This window comes from Poecilia reticulata, linkage group LG18 (genome assembly GCF_000633615.1).
Source record: "Poecilia reticulata strain Guanapo linkage group LG18, Guppy_female_1.0+MT, whole genome shotgun sequence".
Classification (NCBI taxonomy): domain Eukaryota; kingdom Metazoa; phylum Chordata; class Actinopteri; order Cyprinodontiformes; family Poeciliidae; genus Poecilia; species Poecilia reticulata.
In genome coordinates, this window is record NC_024348.1 from 5,436,415 (window position 1) to 5,452,454 (window position 16,040).

Consider the following 16,040-nt stretch of genomic DNA (forward strand, 5'->3'; position numbering starts at 1 on the left):
TATTATTTAGGATGTTATAATGTAATTTAAATTACATTATAACATAATTTAATTGTTGTAATTGTTATTTCATAGTGTTAGTGTTTCATAGTTAGTATCTGGTTCAAAATGGACTATTTGTAGACCTTTAAAGGAATGGACTATATATCCCATGGTATATAGAAGAAGAAAGAAGAAGAAAAAAAAGTGAAAGAGCTACCTATATTTTCAGAGCTCCGACACTCTGTCGTGTGTCATATTGTGTATGATTCCTTCATCTTTTTTATCCACTGAAGTCCGTCTGAATAATCCGTCCGACTCCTTCTCGTGTTTGAATTAGTCAGATATACAACAGCTGAGTTTTTAATGGTTCCGGGTTCACATGCTCGTAATAACAAACGTTTAGTTGAACTTAGAAGATAATATTCAATTTGGAGTGTATTCTCTAGATATGGGTAAATGCGGTGACATGTGTAGTACTACTGCCTTGGCTAACTGGTTCTGAAAAAGGTTGACAGCAGAAATTACAAGACAGCAACTGATTTCACATACTGTGATTTTATTATTATTATTATTTAAATACGTGATTGACAGTGTACATTTCCAGGTCTATAACGGTCAAGGAATGTGAGTTTTAGTGAACTTGCAAAAGAGTCATGGGTCAGGGGTTAACCGTGGGGTGACCACTGATGACCTGCTTCAGGTCAAATTACTGAAGGAGCTGCTGGTTTTTGACCAGAGCATCGTAGTTTATTTTTTTGTCATCCGTTGTTTCAAACCTCCAGATCAGTCAGGGGAAAACATGCTGACCCCAAACACCAACAATGGGCACATGAACATCAATGCTGGACTTGGAAACAATGAAAAAAAAATGGCTTTGTCTGATAAATTATGTTTTTTTTTTTTTTCACAGCACATGGAAGTCGTGTGTGAAAACATGGGAGGACCAGAGGAGGGAAGCAACTTGTTACATTTACATGAATAACTCCTAGGGGAAAAAAATGACTTTTATGAATAGTTTTACTCTTAACCATACATTTTATTTGAGTAATTTTGTTATAAACTATCACTACAACCATGCCAAAGTAGTGCTACTCTAACTCGATTACATTTTTTGTGAACTCTACCCTCAGGCTCCCTGAGTGATGTGGAGGTTTGAAACGTCACATGACAAAGCTCTGCACATTTCAATGTGTGGAGGACGACATGCTGGTAGAGGCAGCATGCAGCGGTTTTATTTATGGAATATTTAGGCACATGGTAAAAATGAACTATCATAAATGAATATGGGATTATATTTTCGATCTCATTGTCCCCTCTGGAAGACTCCTCCATCAGTTCGCTCGCTCCACTTCAAGGTGGCTCCACTCACTCCACTCTGCTGCAGTCTGTCCTGGAGCTGGGACACACGCACACACACACACACACACACACACACACACGCCCACGCACACACACACGCACACACACACACGCACACACACAGGAACCATTTCAGGAAAAAAACGTCTGTTTTTGTTTTATCAAATTAACATTCTCATTTGAACTATGCACTGAAATGTGCACAGTTGTGCAAAATTTTCATATACATTCACCCTTTACCTTTGTCATATGTACTTTATCAGGATTACATAGATACTTAGATATACAGAGAGACAGACAGACAAATAGTGTCACTTGTCTGAGATGGACTATAACATAAAATCCAAAATGCATTACACAAACGTGTGTAATGCATATGAAGACTTCCTGTCAGACTTGCCTTTCTCAGGATGTTTGCTTTCAGAACCGGGTCGTTCGGATCCACGGCATTCTGCACATTCAGTCTCAGCTTCACTACCTTTCTAAATACTGGTTAATCAAGAAGAGGAGATATTTAATATCATTCTTTTCAACAATAAGATAAAATAAACAACCATGTAAAAATACGGATGTTCGCACGAGTTAGATTCTGTTTTTTTGTTTTTTCTTCTGTTGTGCAGGTTGCAGACGTGCAGTAAAATACTCACCACTGTGGCAGACAAATGGTAATTTAGTTTCACAGGACAAAAATTTCCATTTCCCCAATCGCCCAGAAGACGTAGCGCCGCATATGACTGGCATGGAGCCAATTGGATTAATGACAGAGTCCCAGTTGCTGAAGAGAAAGTCGCTCCCGTCAGACCAGAACAGGTTTGGATCTCTGTACAGACCAATCCAGGCTGAAGAAACTATTTTGTTATCCAGTATCTGGTTTTCTGCATCTGTTTTCACGGTTGCCAGGTCCACATAGTTCTCTCTGCAGAAGCTCTGAGCGCTGGACCAGTTCCTTTGCTCATTTTGAAGAGAAAATTTGGCCGACTCCGGTGTTCCTACAGATAAGAAAATGAAAAGAACAGAATATTCAAAAATGTTTTTAATTATTATTACTATTATTATTTTAAAAGCCGTGATTAATATCCTTACCGCTGTAACACATAAACGGAAGGTTTAACGCACAATCGTCATCCCACCAGTTTCCTCCGCTCCCAGATCTCACGCAGAATTGCATGGCGCTCTGGAACTCCGGTTCATTTAAGTCGCTCCTCCAGTGCCTGTAGTCAGCCCCGGCCCCATTATAGGCGTCGGACCACTGCCAGTTGATCTCGCTGTACAAACCAATCCAGACGTCAGAGCCGTAGCCGGCGGACTGGAGTGTGTTCATGAGCAGGTTCAGGTCTTCGGAGTTCTCTACGGTGGCCAGGTCTGCGTGCGCCTGTCTGCAGTAGGCCTGCGCCTCAGTCCAAGTCAAAGGCCGACTGAAAAAGCGGTACTGATGGCTGAGACCGGAGGAGAGGATGAGAAGGTCTGAAAGATAAAAATACACAATCATTTTGTAATCTACCCTTAAACTGAAACATTTGTTTAATCAAATACAAATCCCTCACTTGTGAGAAAAAACACTTCTAATAAAATCCCTTCCATCATGATTCTTCTACTGTTACAAAGGCACGTTGTGTGAGGACCATATAGGTTTTTGAGTCTTAAAAAAAAAAAAAAAAAGTGTCTTAAGCCTTTTGATGCAAATCGTTTGGCATGAGGCCATATGTAAGTGCATGCAAATGTTTCTGCTGAACACACAGCAGAGGTCTGTCTACGCTCAGCTCTGCTGTGATTCAAAGGTAAATGTCTGGCCTGAGGAAACACCACTGCGTGAGCGTAGCTGCACGTGTTGCATGAATATCCTGCAAGCACCACTTTGTGTTGAAACAAGCAAATTGTGTTGTGTCTGATCAGCCTTCCAGACCCTTCAGGTCTCCTGGTTCTGGTTCTGCTGAATCACTGATTTCCACCTGTTAAGAACTGCATCTGACTAACAATAAATGGAACCATGGTTAATGTATGTTTGATGATTATTACTGAACTATACTTGACATGACCAATTTCTTTTGTGCAAACATGGACAACTTTTCAATGCATATCTATTAAACTTACAGGATCGCAATTTTTAAGTCCTTAAAATTACTTCTCAAGAGTTCCTTAAACTCTGAACTGAAGTTCTTAAAACTTCAGTTCTTAAAACTTAAATCATTAAATTAAATTAAATTAAATGATTTAATTTAATTTAATTAATTATTTAATTAAATTAAATCATTAAAATGATTTAATTTTCAAATTAAATCATTTTAATTTCAAAATTAAAATGATTTAATTTTGAAAATTAAATCATTTTCAAAATCATCAAACCATTTATGGTCCAGAGTCAGACCTAGACATTTTACTTTATTCCATCCATGTTCCTATGCAATTGCAATATTTTTAAATTGAATCTAATCTCCAGGAAAAATTGAATTGACCAATAAACCTGAATGCCATGTAGTATTTGATGAACTTGATATATTTGGAATAGAAAGACTTCACAGGTAACAAAAGTAAAATTCTCCACAGAGGACCAAAGGACCTGCGTATGGAAAAGACAACATTAACTATTAAAACCTTTTGCCTTTTGTTTATTAAACACATTAGAACCTACAAAATTACAGTTCTGTTGCGCCTATGCTTTGTCCTACATAAAAAGACAAACTCTGTGTTTAAAAGCGCAGTCTGGTGAGAGCAACATGTTATTCTATACAGGAATGGAAACATGATTGGTTCAGGCAAATCTAAAACAGCTCAGCTTGGTGACGAGGGGCCGGAATAAGATTCTGCAATCCTTGTTTGAATGTTGTTAACGTAACAGGTTAACACAACTAACTACAGAACAAAAACGAAGACAAAATTTATTTTTTGAATTTTTTGAAATTTTTTTCATGCAAAGTGGTCCTGTTGCACAACACCTCTTGCAAATAAAGAATGGTAATTTGCAACTGTAATCCGACTCCCAGGCTTCCCAAACAACTATTTTACATCTGAAAAACAAACATACACATCACACGTTTGGGTATCCATGGTGCCATGCAAACATTTTGAGCCGATTGTCTTTTCTTTGTACCAAGTCGACTAATCAAGTTTATTTGTATTTCAGCAGCAAGGCAGTTCAAAGTTCTGCACATCATTAGAAACTCACATTATAGTTTACATCAGTAGAGTTTGGCTTTTCAGAAATCTTTACAACAGATATTTAATGTTCCTCAAAGTCTTCTCATTGCGATTTAAGATTTTTTTTTTTAACCATGAATGTTGGCTGTTTTTTTAAGCTGGTTTTTTACCCAACAATCCTCTGAGGATAAAGTTTCTTTGTCAAAGAGTAACTTTGAGTCTCATAAGATGGTTGCCTGAGCTCAATATGATTACTGAATGCTAAGTTAAGTTTTAGATGTTTATTTTCCTTTTTTGGTAGCAGCATTTCCAAACTGCATTTTGAAATAAACAATTGGGACTTACAATTTTTAATAAGTGTGACAGCATACATTTCTGAGGATTTACTAAGACGACTGAAAACTAGAACGGGAGAAAGTTTTTATTGATGCCTGAGATGGAAACAGTGGAAAAGATTCATTCTTGTAACATGTAAGCTCTGAATGACTGGACCTTTAGTAGCTTACAGCATCTTTCCATCAAGATTGTAAAACGCAGTTTCTTAATTATGTGAAAAAATAGGACAATGATGGGTCACTTAAAACATTTTTTCATATGTATAGTGGCACACACTGCTTACTTTGTTGAAACCATATTTTAATTATTTTCAGCGTTGATTGTTTTAATAAAAGTTTCCTAACTTCAGCTTGAGCTCCTAATATTTGTCCTCTCTAACTTGTAAACATTTTCCAAACATTTCAGAAAGTCATCTCTCGTTCTCAGTCTTCTGTCACATTTTATGTTGAATTTAATTCTGAAATCCTGTTCAGTCATAGTAAACTGTACATGTTCTGTCATGAAGTCGTGCTTCTGTTAACATATGACTGGTCTCATTGTGATGCTGATGAAATGATATCCGACTTCCTCTTCAGCTCTCTGGCAGGTTACATGTCTGACAGGCAGGTTGGGAATGTAAGATGGAGATAATTATCTTACATTCCCAGTCTGGAATCAGGAGATGATACAGGAAGCTCTTCATTTCCTTCTTGCTGATGATTGTTCAGCAAAGGACTAACTCACATCCCAAACCTGCAAGTGTTTGTGGTTTGAGTTGCCTAAAAGTTATATTTACACTTGTAGGCTCCTTTTTGTTAAACACACTAAGTCGGTTGTTACCTGCCATATAATGTTTTTTTTTAGCCCCTGTGTTAGAAAAGGATCACATTTTTTTAGTTTTTCACTTTGAATCGATGAGTGTAGGACCTGTTTAGTTTCTTTGAGTTGGCACAACAGACTTTTGACTGATTGTGATTGTTGTGTTTTGGTCTCTCTTGGGTCATAATCAGACACCTTCAGTAACCTCAGAGTGTCAGCATGTTTTATCCCAAAACTACCGTCTGAAAAAAAGGCACCAAGTCTACAAGCCTTTGTAATAAACGTATACAGTTAGGCTCAAATATCTTTAGTACTCTGACAGACAGAGATTCAATTATTTCAGTTCAGCTAAGTGAGCAGTATCTGATGCTAACCAGCAGAGGGCAATCGTCTACTTTGTCATATCACCCTGTTAATCGCCGTGACGATGGCGGTTTATTTACTTGATTTCACAACACTTGAATGTGGTCGTGACACAAGATAAAAAGGTTTGCAGTAACAAGCTTACAAGAAGCAGAGAGACAAAACATAAAAATGGCCACTTCAATCAAAGGTTGCTGTGTGCTGCTCAAGACGGGACATCAACCGACGGATGTTCTGCTCTTTGTTCAAGTCCTTGTAACATCTGTCATTATACAGGCTTTAAAGGTTGCATGTTTTCCTGAACTTCAGCTCTTTACCTCCTAAGGACAGTAAAGTTTTAAGATCTACAACCAGCGACTAACATAGAACACATAAACTGCTTGTTGCTGCTGTGTTTCTGCTCTGTTCCAGGCTGTTTACCTCAACTTCAGCTCCATTGATTTAGTCGATCCCCGCTGCTCAACCGTCCTGACATGTCTTTGTGGTTGTAGTGTTTATGGTGTTTCTTGGTTCATGTGGCTTTAAAGTAAGACCTCCACCCTGTCTCTTTTTAACAGGAATGGAGGGCTGGAGGCCGGGTCTCAACCTGTTTCTTTCCCCGTCTCAGATTCTTAGTTCTCGCTCTTGGTCTTGTTCGACAATATTGGTAGAGGGCGTCTTGCGGCTAGAGTTTCAAAGCTTTGCCTCCTTTTTATCTTCACCCACAGACGCACAAGACGACGAATATGAATTAAAGGCAACATGAGTGATCTCAGCGCAGCGTCTCAGAAACATTGCAACGTTGGTTATTGCTAAAGACCTTGAAATCAGGTTGCATGTGAACGTCTCCAACAACAGACGGCAAGTGGTCTTTGATTTGAAAGAGTGCGTCTGTGCGGTTTGGCCTGGCTTGTGCTGAACAAACACCTGCAGAGCGAAGAAAAGGATTAAGTCTGCTTTTTAAAAACATGAAGAATTTTAAGAGAGGGGAAAGTAAAGAACATCAGAATTTTGTTCACCAGGATGAACGCAGACAGAAGGACAAAAATGCCAAAAGCACAACACCCAGTTTCAACTAATGTTCACTAATGTGCTTTAACAAAACTCTGAGGCCTTTATGTACCATCTGAAATTAGATTATAGGTTATAGACAGGTGGACTGTGCTTGCTTTTTTTTTTTTTACATGATTATTCAAATTGAATACATAAAGGACGGCAAACGGGTAAAGTTCAAGAATAACTTTTACGTCACTCCAAATGAAAGGGGTTGTAGCCCTGACTTTACTTCATCTTGGACTTTTCTTTCAATTCTAAACGTGTCTTCACCATCTTTACATGAAGTTACTCGTTTTGAGAAGTGAAAAGATAGTTATACTACAAGCAGCAAAATGCCTCCAGCATGGGCCCCAAATGAGGTCTTGCTTTTCGTTGCAGAAGCCCACAGGAAACTTATTTCCTCAAAACTGACCTGAATTTTCTGCTTTGAAGCCCGAGTCACAGTGGAGCAAAAATCAAGTGCTACCGTGAAGCGGTAGCCCCTCGTGCTCCTGACCTATTTTGATTTCTTAGAAGAGCGTTGCTGTTGCCATCCTCACTTACTGTTAGCGAGTAACTGCACAACAGTTTCTCAGGCGTATAGCGCAAATAACCAAGCATTTCAAATAGAGTGAAAAAGTAAAGTATTAAGATAAAGAATCAGTTAAACAGATGGAAAGCAGAAACATACGGTAGATAATTTATACTCTACTTGAATCCTAATCCAAACAGATGACTTAAAATCACTTCTGGTGTCTTATTTAAGGAAAGACCTGGGAAAGTTTAAAGTCTGCATCAATGAGGATGGCCTTCATCATCAAGGACTAGATGATGAAGGAATATATTACTAAGAGAAGCACCAAAGAGGCACACGATTGCATGGTTTTGAGTTTTGAGCAAGACATAACAGACAGTAAAAGTGATAAGACCTAAGATTTTACATACCTTCTACTGCACTGTCCAGGTTATATGTTCCCTATTGGGTTCTTTTCCAAAATATCCCTGACTTGGAGCTCTTTAAAACATGCCACATGAGAGATATGTTAAAAAATGATCATGTAAAGATGTCATGATCCGTGTTTCTATGTGTTTATTTTCTAGTTTCTGTGTGATTCTGTTCCCTGTTAGTCCTGTCTCTGCGTCTTTCCCCGTTGATTGTCTCCCAGGTGTGTCTCGTTCCCGTGATTGCCCCGTGTGTATTTAGTCTCCCCTGTTGTCTGTATTCTTCGTCGGGTCCTTGTCTATTCCTTGTCAATTGATGTCACCTGTCTCCGTGCTACCAGTTTCCTCGTGCTGTCTCCCTGTTGTTCCTTGTGAGAGTTCTTTATCATTAAATTCATCATTTACCGCTACATCCTGGGTCCTGCCTGCGTTCCTACTCACCACAAACCACCGCCTCATGACAAAAGATGCATAGAAATAAAACTATTCATATGGAAAGAGAGCAGATTTAATAATTGTATAAACCAGGTGAGGGAGTGAAACAGGTAAAGATCCCAATGTGTCTTTTTGATGTGTTTGGTCCAAAGAGTGAGTCTGTCTGTCTGTCTGTCTGTCTGTCTGTTCAGAAATCAAATTCCCATGCAGCCTTTATAGTTAATAAGCCAGACAACTGTTTCAAAAGTGTCATCAAAAGTCTCTTGTATTGAAAAATATATTTAAGCAATTCTCGCTCTTAAGTGTTAATATAATACATTGTTCAGTGATCTTTGTTATTTTGACTATATTACAAAAAAACGTTGTCTTTCGTATTAGTGTTGAGATAAAAAAGAAATGAACAAGTCAGAAGAATCACATTATGCCATCTGTAGCTGCACATTGAGTTCCTTCTGCATGTACTTCAGCTCATCCAGGTCACCTTTCTTGTTGACTTTTGACACTACTTGTGATGAGTGACTTACTGTCATACAGAAACCAAGTTTTTATGGAAACTACATCTGCAAAGTGAAACCTAGACATTTGAACGTCTCAAGCTCTTCAGTTTGGGTTGAAACACCAGACGATGATGTACTTGGAGATGCTGACTCTCATGTCCAGGTAACTTTCAAACACATCCTGTTCATGTGGAAGGTTACAGCCTGAGCAGAACCACAGGTTGATGTCGTTTTGGCACTTCCCTCCACGGGGTTGCCACAATAAGGCAACCTCACAGTCACCACAGCTGTACGCACGCAGACGCTGCAAACATTTTTACTCTGGACGGCCTTCCTGGCGGGAGAAGAACGGAAAGAGAGTCACATCATCCACAAAGAAGTAAGACATTTACTGCGCAATCTTCTCTGCAAACATTTAATAGATTGATCTGATGTATCAATCAGCCTCCTAAATCTATTTTTAGTTAGATCATCTTTTTCAGTTGTTTGTTTACATTTACCGAACTAAATGTAAGGAAACAAAGAAACACAAAATGAATTTGATCTCAGGGTTGTTGTTTTTTTTTCATTTCTGTTTAACCCAGCAAACATTTTTATGACTAAAATATAACATGACATGTTGATATGAGAAAATGGTTGTTTCCTAAGCAGGACATGTGTCACTTGGCAGGGGCCAATCAAGTGCAGACTTCTTCTAAGAGAGGAAAATGCACTGAAGTTCTTTCCGTTCATTATCTTATTTGAAACATGCTGACATCAAGTCAGTTTGTCGTCTGGGCGACAATTTTGCTCCTGGGCACCATGGGTGAGTTTTGTGTCTAAATATTTCTATGTATATCATCTAAATATCCCACATTACCTTCTGTCAGGGTTTTACTGAATCGTAAGAAACTTTATTGATCGTATGATTTGACTCTAATTTAACCTCAGGTCAGAAAATTCATCTGAATTTAACCCCGCCTGTTCATCAAAGCGGCAGCTTCATATCAGCTCCCATTGGGGGAAAAGTGACTTTACATTGTTTCCATGACTCAGAACGGATCTACTGGTACAGGCAAACCCTGGGGCAGAAACCAACGCTGATTGCCAGCTTCTATATCTACGGGAGAGAAACCATTTTTCATGGTGAATTCAAGAACAATTCTCGTTTGGATTTGGTTAAGGGAGACTGGACAAATCATCTGATCATTTCAGATCTACGAGTTTCAGACTCTGCCACATATTTCTGTGGAACGAGCAACGCGCAACCACAAGGCACTGTCGTCAGCGTAAAAAGCTTCGACTCCGATGTAAAAGTTCTGGTCCATCAGTTGACCTCTGAGAGCCGGCAGCCAGAAGGCTCTGCAACTCTGAACTGTACACTAAAAACTGGAAACGGTGGTGGAGAACACAGAGTTTATTGGTTTAAAAACTCTGACGGATTCCAACCAGGATTCTTTTACACTCAGGGAAGCAAGAATGATCAGAGTGAGAGAAATTCCAACACACAAACACACACCTGCGTCCACCACCTGCCGATGGAGAACCAGTCCGTGTCTGATGCTGGATCCTACCACTGTGCTATTGCTTCCTGTGGACACGTCCTGTTTGAAAACGCAACAATGCAGGACTTTTCACGTGAGTAAAAGGCTTCACATCATGTGAAGACGGAAACATGAAGTGGAATCTGTGATTCTTTGTCGATTGATTTCTCTCCAGGTGAGAAAAATCTCCTCCAGAATGCTGTCTTTGGAACTTTAACTGGATTTCTGACAACCCTTCTTGCTGCTTCACTGGTTTTCTTATTGTGCAGACGAAGAAAAACATCAGGTGAAAGTGAGTGTGCATTTCCATCTCCATGCAAACGTCATTTATATCCACAATCCAACTCAAAGTAAAACTCAGTATTTGAGAAATCTATGCAGCAAGTGTTTTTGATTTTCATAGCTTACACATAATATAAGCCTTTTATTACATGTTCATATTTTTAAATAACTGTTTGATATTTTGATTTATGGAAACGAACCTGTTGCTATTTTAAGAAACCAATTTGCTCTTTTGAAACAGATTTGCAATGTTCTGCTGCTATGACTGCACCGCAGGTAGGAGTTACCTCTTCATTTTTGCGATCATTATTAATATTTTGTACAAACTTTCCCACAAGATCAATATTCTGATCTGCTTTCACGTGTATTTCCAGGTTAATGACCACGACATGACAGTCCTCAATACAACTATAAATGTTGATCAGTCCAACAGATCAAGAAGACAGAGAGAGAGCAGCAAGACTGAGTGTGTTTACTCCAATGTTAGCCATAGGAAGTGAGGAGCGCATGAACTTTATTTTGAAACTCTTTAATGTAGTTTCAAGAACTTATCTTACAACAAATCTACAGGTGGACATATTGTTTTTTTTATTAGCAGCCAAATTGCTAAACCTCTCTTGATGTAAAAATGTTTCTGTAAATGAACTTTTATTTGTGTTGGAGCATTTTGTGATTGACACTTAGTTTTCAAAAACAATTGGTTACTCTAAAAGGTCTTTATGTGTGTGTTTGGGTGTGTATGCATGTGTGAGTTTGTTTATTTATGTTTTTCTTTTTTAAATCACCTGGATGATGCCGTCATGCTGTTATGTCCTTTGGATGCTTCTTGCAAATGCTCCATGCGATGGACGTGTTGCTTAAGACCCAGAAATCCCAGAGAGGAAAGTAGATTTATTTTTAAATATTTTAAATATGAAGGATTGCATTACCTCCGCTTGTCCAATGTTATAACATTTCCCCCGTAAAGAAGTTTTGATTGGGTTGATTTAAACTTTACCTTTACCCATATATCTTTACATGTTATCAGAAATAGTCCAGAAGGTGTTTGAAGGGTTTGACAATGTATCTTGGCAGATATTAGGGTAAAGCAGGCTACATATTTGATATGGCAATGTTTTCATTTAGAGGAGAGGGAGGTAGTTACAAAGACAGTAATCTTTTCATATTTGTATTTGTTGAAGTCTGGAAAAAATCATGTTATTTTCTCTCCATTTCAGAAGTGTGACGCACCTTGTGTTTGCAATACTAAATCCCAATAAAATCTATGAAAGTGTGTTGTAACTGCAATAAATAATATGAAAACCTACATTAATCATTTGTTGTTCACTGGAGCCTGTATGCACAATCTAACTAGCGGTTTCACAGGGCCGTTGTTTGAGTGACACAGAAAGAATGTGGCTTGAAGCGGACCGTGGTCATGTGACCCAAGTTTCTGAAATACCAGAGGTTGCGTCATCTCTGCTTGGCCAATCAAATACTGTACATCCTTATCTATGAAAACTGAAAAATGGGTCGAGGTTCTTCTCAATCAGAACAGCAATCAAATCACCATGACATGCAAATGCTTTGTTGTCTATCTGATGTTCTTGTTCTTGGGGACAATGGGTGAGTCCATGTACAAGTTCCACATTTCGGTGCGCTGTACCAAGTTGTCGTATGTTTATCATGTCGGGGTTTTATTCTTTACCACAGCTGGGACAAAGACACAAAAAATCTTATCTGTTCGCCAAGACAAACATTTCGTGTTCGCTAAAGCTGGAGACAACTTGACTCTGCAATGCTTCTATGAAAACGTCGTGGACGCTCGGTTCTACTGGTACAGGCAAAATCTGGGGCAGAAGCCAAGGCTGGTCTCCACCTATTACAAGTACGACAAGAACGCCACTTTCCACGATGAATTCAGAAACGATCCACGCTTTGACCTGGCGATCACTAAAGGCAAAAATCATTTGAAGATAAGAAATCTGAGGATTTCAGACTCTGCAGTTTACTTCTGTGCAAGCAGCTACCTGTACAGGCTGGATTTTGCTGAAGGCACAATGGTGTATGTAGAACAAACAGGTTCCAAGCTGCAAACTTCAGTTTATCAGTCAGCATTGGAGACCATCCGGCCCGGAGGCTCTGTGACCCTGAACTGTACGGTACAAACTGGGACCTGTGGCGGAGAGCACAGCGTTTACTGGTTTAAAAACTTCGAAGAGTCTGAACCAGGACTCATTCACAGCCAAGGGGGTGAGAACAAGCTGTGCAACAACAAAACCGGCGGACAGACACACAGCTGTGTGTACAAGCTGCCGATTGGCAAACTGGACGCCTCTCATGCTGGAACCTACTACTGTGCGGTTGCCTCCTGTGGACACATTCTGTTCGGAACAGGCACAAAGCTGGACTTAAAAGGTGAGCAGCTGCAAAACAAAACAAAAACACCACAAATTACCTAATTTAACTTAAACAGAAAGTTTATGTTGCTGTGTTTCTGCAGATACCAACAACTTAGAGACTTATTTATGGACCGGAGCCTTTTCTTTCACCTCCCTCCTGAGTGTTTTACTGGCTGTCTTACTGTGTGTGACACGTAAGAAAAAGAGCTTCAAATGTTCAAGTAACAGATTTTTTTAAAACAAATTTTACAACTTTAAATTCGTATACATGCAATGCAGGAAAAAGCTAAATTTGACTTATGATATTTTTCCTCTGGTTTTTCTTTCTTCCCCCACGTTTATTTGCTTGAGATTATGAAACTTGTTTCAACATTGAGCAAAGATAGCATAAGCAAATCCAGACTGCATTCTCCAAATTATGATTTCACTCAACTTAATTTGATGCTCTTGGTTGAAAACTCTTCAAAATATGCAAATTCATATAGTTCTTAAGCAAGGAGTGGGTAGAAATTCCTTCACAGTGAAATAAGTAAATGATTATTGGCAGTTGTAAGAAAATTTTGATTGCTGACATGGCTGTCTATCATGGCTTCTAGAGGTAATTAATTTGTAAACTGTCACCTTATCCTTGTTAATAAAAACACATTTAAACATATTGGTTTAGGATTAGGGAAAAAGAAAAAAAAGAATTCTGACTTTAATTTCAGAATTTTGACTTTTTCTCCAAAGACTAAAATCAGATATTCCAGTGGCGCTAATCCTCTTCAGTCTAAACTGTAAAAAAAACAAAGAAAAAATTATATATATGAAAAAATAAACAAAAAAAAAATCTAAACTTCTGCTTTTACCTGCAGAGTCTGTAAAAGGGCCATCCAACAAGCCAGATGTGAAGGTGAGCAATTTATTCATCAGTCCTTTTCTATTTAATGACATATACATAACATAATAGTTACTGTATTTTTTTGTGTGTGTAAAATTCTAACAAACCTTTTGCTTCCAGGATGCTTGCAATGCACAAAAAGCATATTACGCAGCTTTTTTTGCACTGTCCAATAGACCACGAAGGAGAAAGGATCCCATCTGGAGTGAATGTGTGTACTACAGGGTTTAGTAGTAGAATGGGAAAAAATATATATATATTACAGCCAAGCACAGAATTGCTTGAGATTTTGTTCTGACTAGATTTAACATCTGCACTTTGAAGTGATCCTGGCTGGATCACAACTTAGATCTGATAGAGAATCTGTGGAGCGAGTTCTATTTACTGAAGGATGTTTTCTACTCTATGACTCGTCACCAATTAGAAATAGAAATCAGCGAAATACAAGAGGAAACGTGAAAAGAAAAATAAAGGATGAAACTGATTTCAACATGCTTGTTTAATAGAACTGGAATAAATGTTTTTATTAATTGATTGTTGTTCAATTAGATCCGAAAGGACTTGTCCGATAAGTTAATTTCTTTGTGTTTATTCTCTTATCCTGTTCCTTACGCTTCGTGGATTTTGTTTTCTTAGATTAGTATTGTTGTTTTTTCCTCCATGTTTTGTTTTTTTCCTTTCAGAGTTCTCCAATGTTTTCCAGGCATAAAGTGCCGTTTTATAGCATAATGAAGTAACTATGTTTCCTTCAGGCCTTCTAAAAGTGCTATATTTATTAAATGACTTAAAAGAAGTCTTGCTTCCTAATTTAATGCCTTGAAATTGGGCCTCTGTCTCTTTAAAAACTTCTGTTCTTTCCGAAACGCCTCCGTTGTGAGGAAGTCGTCACAACAGTCTTGGTTGAATGAAAATTGTTATAAAACATTTTTTTTTTTTATCATTTCAGTAAATGTGCTTCTAATTCTATGAATTTTGAGTCTATCAGTTTTTGCTTTTGTTATTTTTTTTATCAACATTAAGCTTGAATATATCTGTTGGTTACATAAACATTGCAAAATAGCAATACTTGACTTTTATGTTGTTTGTGAATAATTTCTGTAGCTTTGTAATCATTTTTAAGATGTCGTGAGCTTTTACCTGCTTTTCTTCTTCATTAAAGTTTAACAGTATCAAACATGTTGTGCTTATTTCACAAATTTCTGCCACCCACTGAATGTCTGGGACACAGGTCAGTTATCTGTTATCAGTTATGTTATGCACATTAAAGCACATCACATGTATTTCTACCGAGTGGATTATTTCTTTTGTAACCTGAATCAATAAAACTGATTTTAAAAAGAAAAGAAATCAAGACCAAAAATTAAACAGGATGAACCACATAAGCTAAAAAATAAATACTTGCTATGCTTAAGGATTGTCAGCATGTAAAGTTTGTTGATCTGGTGAAATATAAGAAATGTGTCGAGGCCTAATTATTTCCAGCAATCTTCACCATGACAACAAACTGTTGCTGTTCCTGAAAAAGGACAACATTTTAAATAACTGGGTTACTTTATTGAGCATACAATAAATTTTCTTTAGAACAATATCAGTTTCAATTAATGATGAGATAACCTCTAAATGAAAATGTATTAAGAGGCTATTAAAGGCCAGCTAAAAGAAGGCTACTACTTTCTTATATGTTTCCAGATTTGCTGTCTGAAGCTCCACAATCCTAACACCCAGGTCTCTGGCTTCTTCACACAGTCCAAACCTTTGTGTCCAGTCCTTGTCCAAAAATTCTGGCCTAATTCATATTTCAGGATCAAAATTCCAGTAATCTGAGGTAACCTTTGAGGTGAATTTGTGCAACATGTATAAATTGAAAACTCAGTTTGCATTATATGCTTTCTAAAGCCCCTTCTCCATTGTCAAGTCTCACTCTAGCCAGTCAAAGTCTGGTCCAGCTCTGTCCAAGTTGTTGTTCTCCGTTGGCAGTGTGTTCCTCTCTATGTGGGGGTGGATCATGAGTGATGGAAACTTAATGTTTCAGTTTGGGGGATATTTCATAACCCACTGTTCTTAGGTTTCTCCATTTCCTTTTGGGAAGCCTTTCTTCAGGCCGCTCTCTTTA

General features: G+C 38.1%; 3 protein-coding genes across 5 annotated transcripts; 2 read left to right on the forward strand and 1 right to left on the reverse strand.

Moving 5' to 3' along the window:
- Positions 1-585: 585 nt before the first annotated feature.
- On the reverse strand, positions 586-8,029 carry LOC103480238 (C-type lectin 9a-like). Its single transcript, XM_017310281.1, has 5 exons — positions 7,933-8,029; positions 6,394-6,879; positions 2,425-2,805; positions 1,989-2,330; positions 586-1,378 (listed from the first exon to the last, which is right to left on the reverse strand). Exons 3-5 carry the CDS (start codon positions 2,660-2,662, stop codon positions 1,314-1,316), a joined length of 645 nt encoding a protein of 214 aa, XP_017165770.1. The 5' UTR covers positions 2,663-2,805; positions 6,394-6,879; positions 7,933-8,029; the 3' UTR covers positions 586-1,313.
- Positions 8,030-9,022: 993 nt separating this feature from the next.
- Positions 9,023-12,070, forward strand: LOC103480229 (uncharacterized). Its single transcript, XM_008435104.1, has 6 exons — positions 9,023-9,240; positions 9,513-9,666; positions 9,792-10,478; positions 10,560-10,676; positions 10,908-10,942; positions 11,041-12,070. The coding sequence occupies exons 2-6, from the start codon at positions 9,609-9,611 to the stop codon at positions 11,164-11,166; spliced, it is 1,023 nt and encodes a 340-aa protein (XP_008433326.1). The 5' UTR covers positions 9,023-9,240; positions 9,513-9,608; the 3' UTR covers positions 11,167-12,070.
- A 141-nt stretch (positions 12,071-12,211) lies between these two features.
- LOC103480230 (uncharacterized) lies at positions 12,212-15,048 on the forward strand. Of its 3 annotated transcripts, XM_008435108.2 has the most exons (5): positions 12,212-12,271; positions 12,359-13,063; positions 13,149-13,268; positions 13,902-13,939; positions 14,048-15,048. In XM_008435108.2, the coding sequence occupies exons 1-5, from the start codon at positions 12,217-12,219 to the stop codon at positions 14,156-14,158; spliced, it is 1,029 nt and encodes a 342-aa protein (XP_008433330.1). In that variant the 5' UTR covers positions 12,212-12,216; the 3' UTR covers positions 14,159-15,048. The 3 variants fall into 3 exon arrangements, with proteins under 3 accessions (XP_008433330.1, XP_008433328.1, XP_008433329.1); XM_008435106.2 differs by having other exon boundaries at positions 12,227-13,063; XM_008435107.2 differs by having other exon boundaries at positions 12,227-13,063; positions 13,149-13,241.
- The last annotated feature ends 992 nt before the right edge of the window (positions 15,049-16,040 follow it).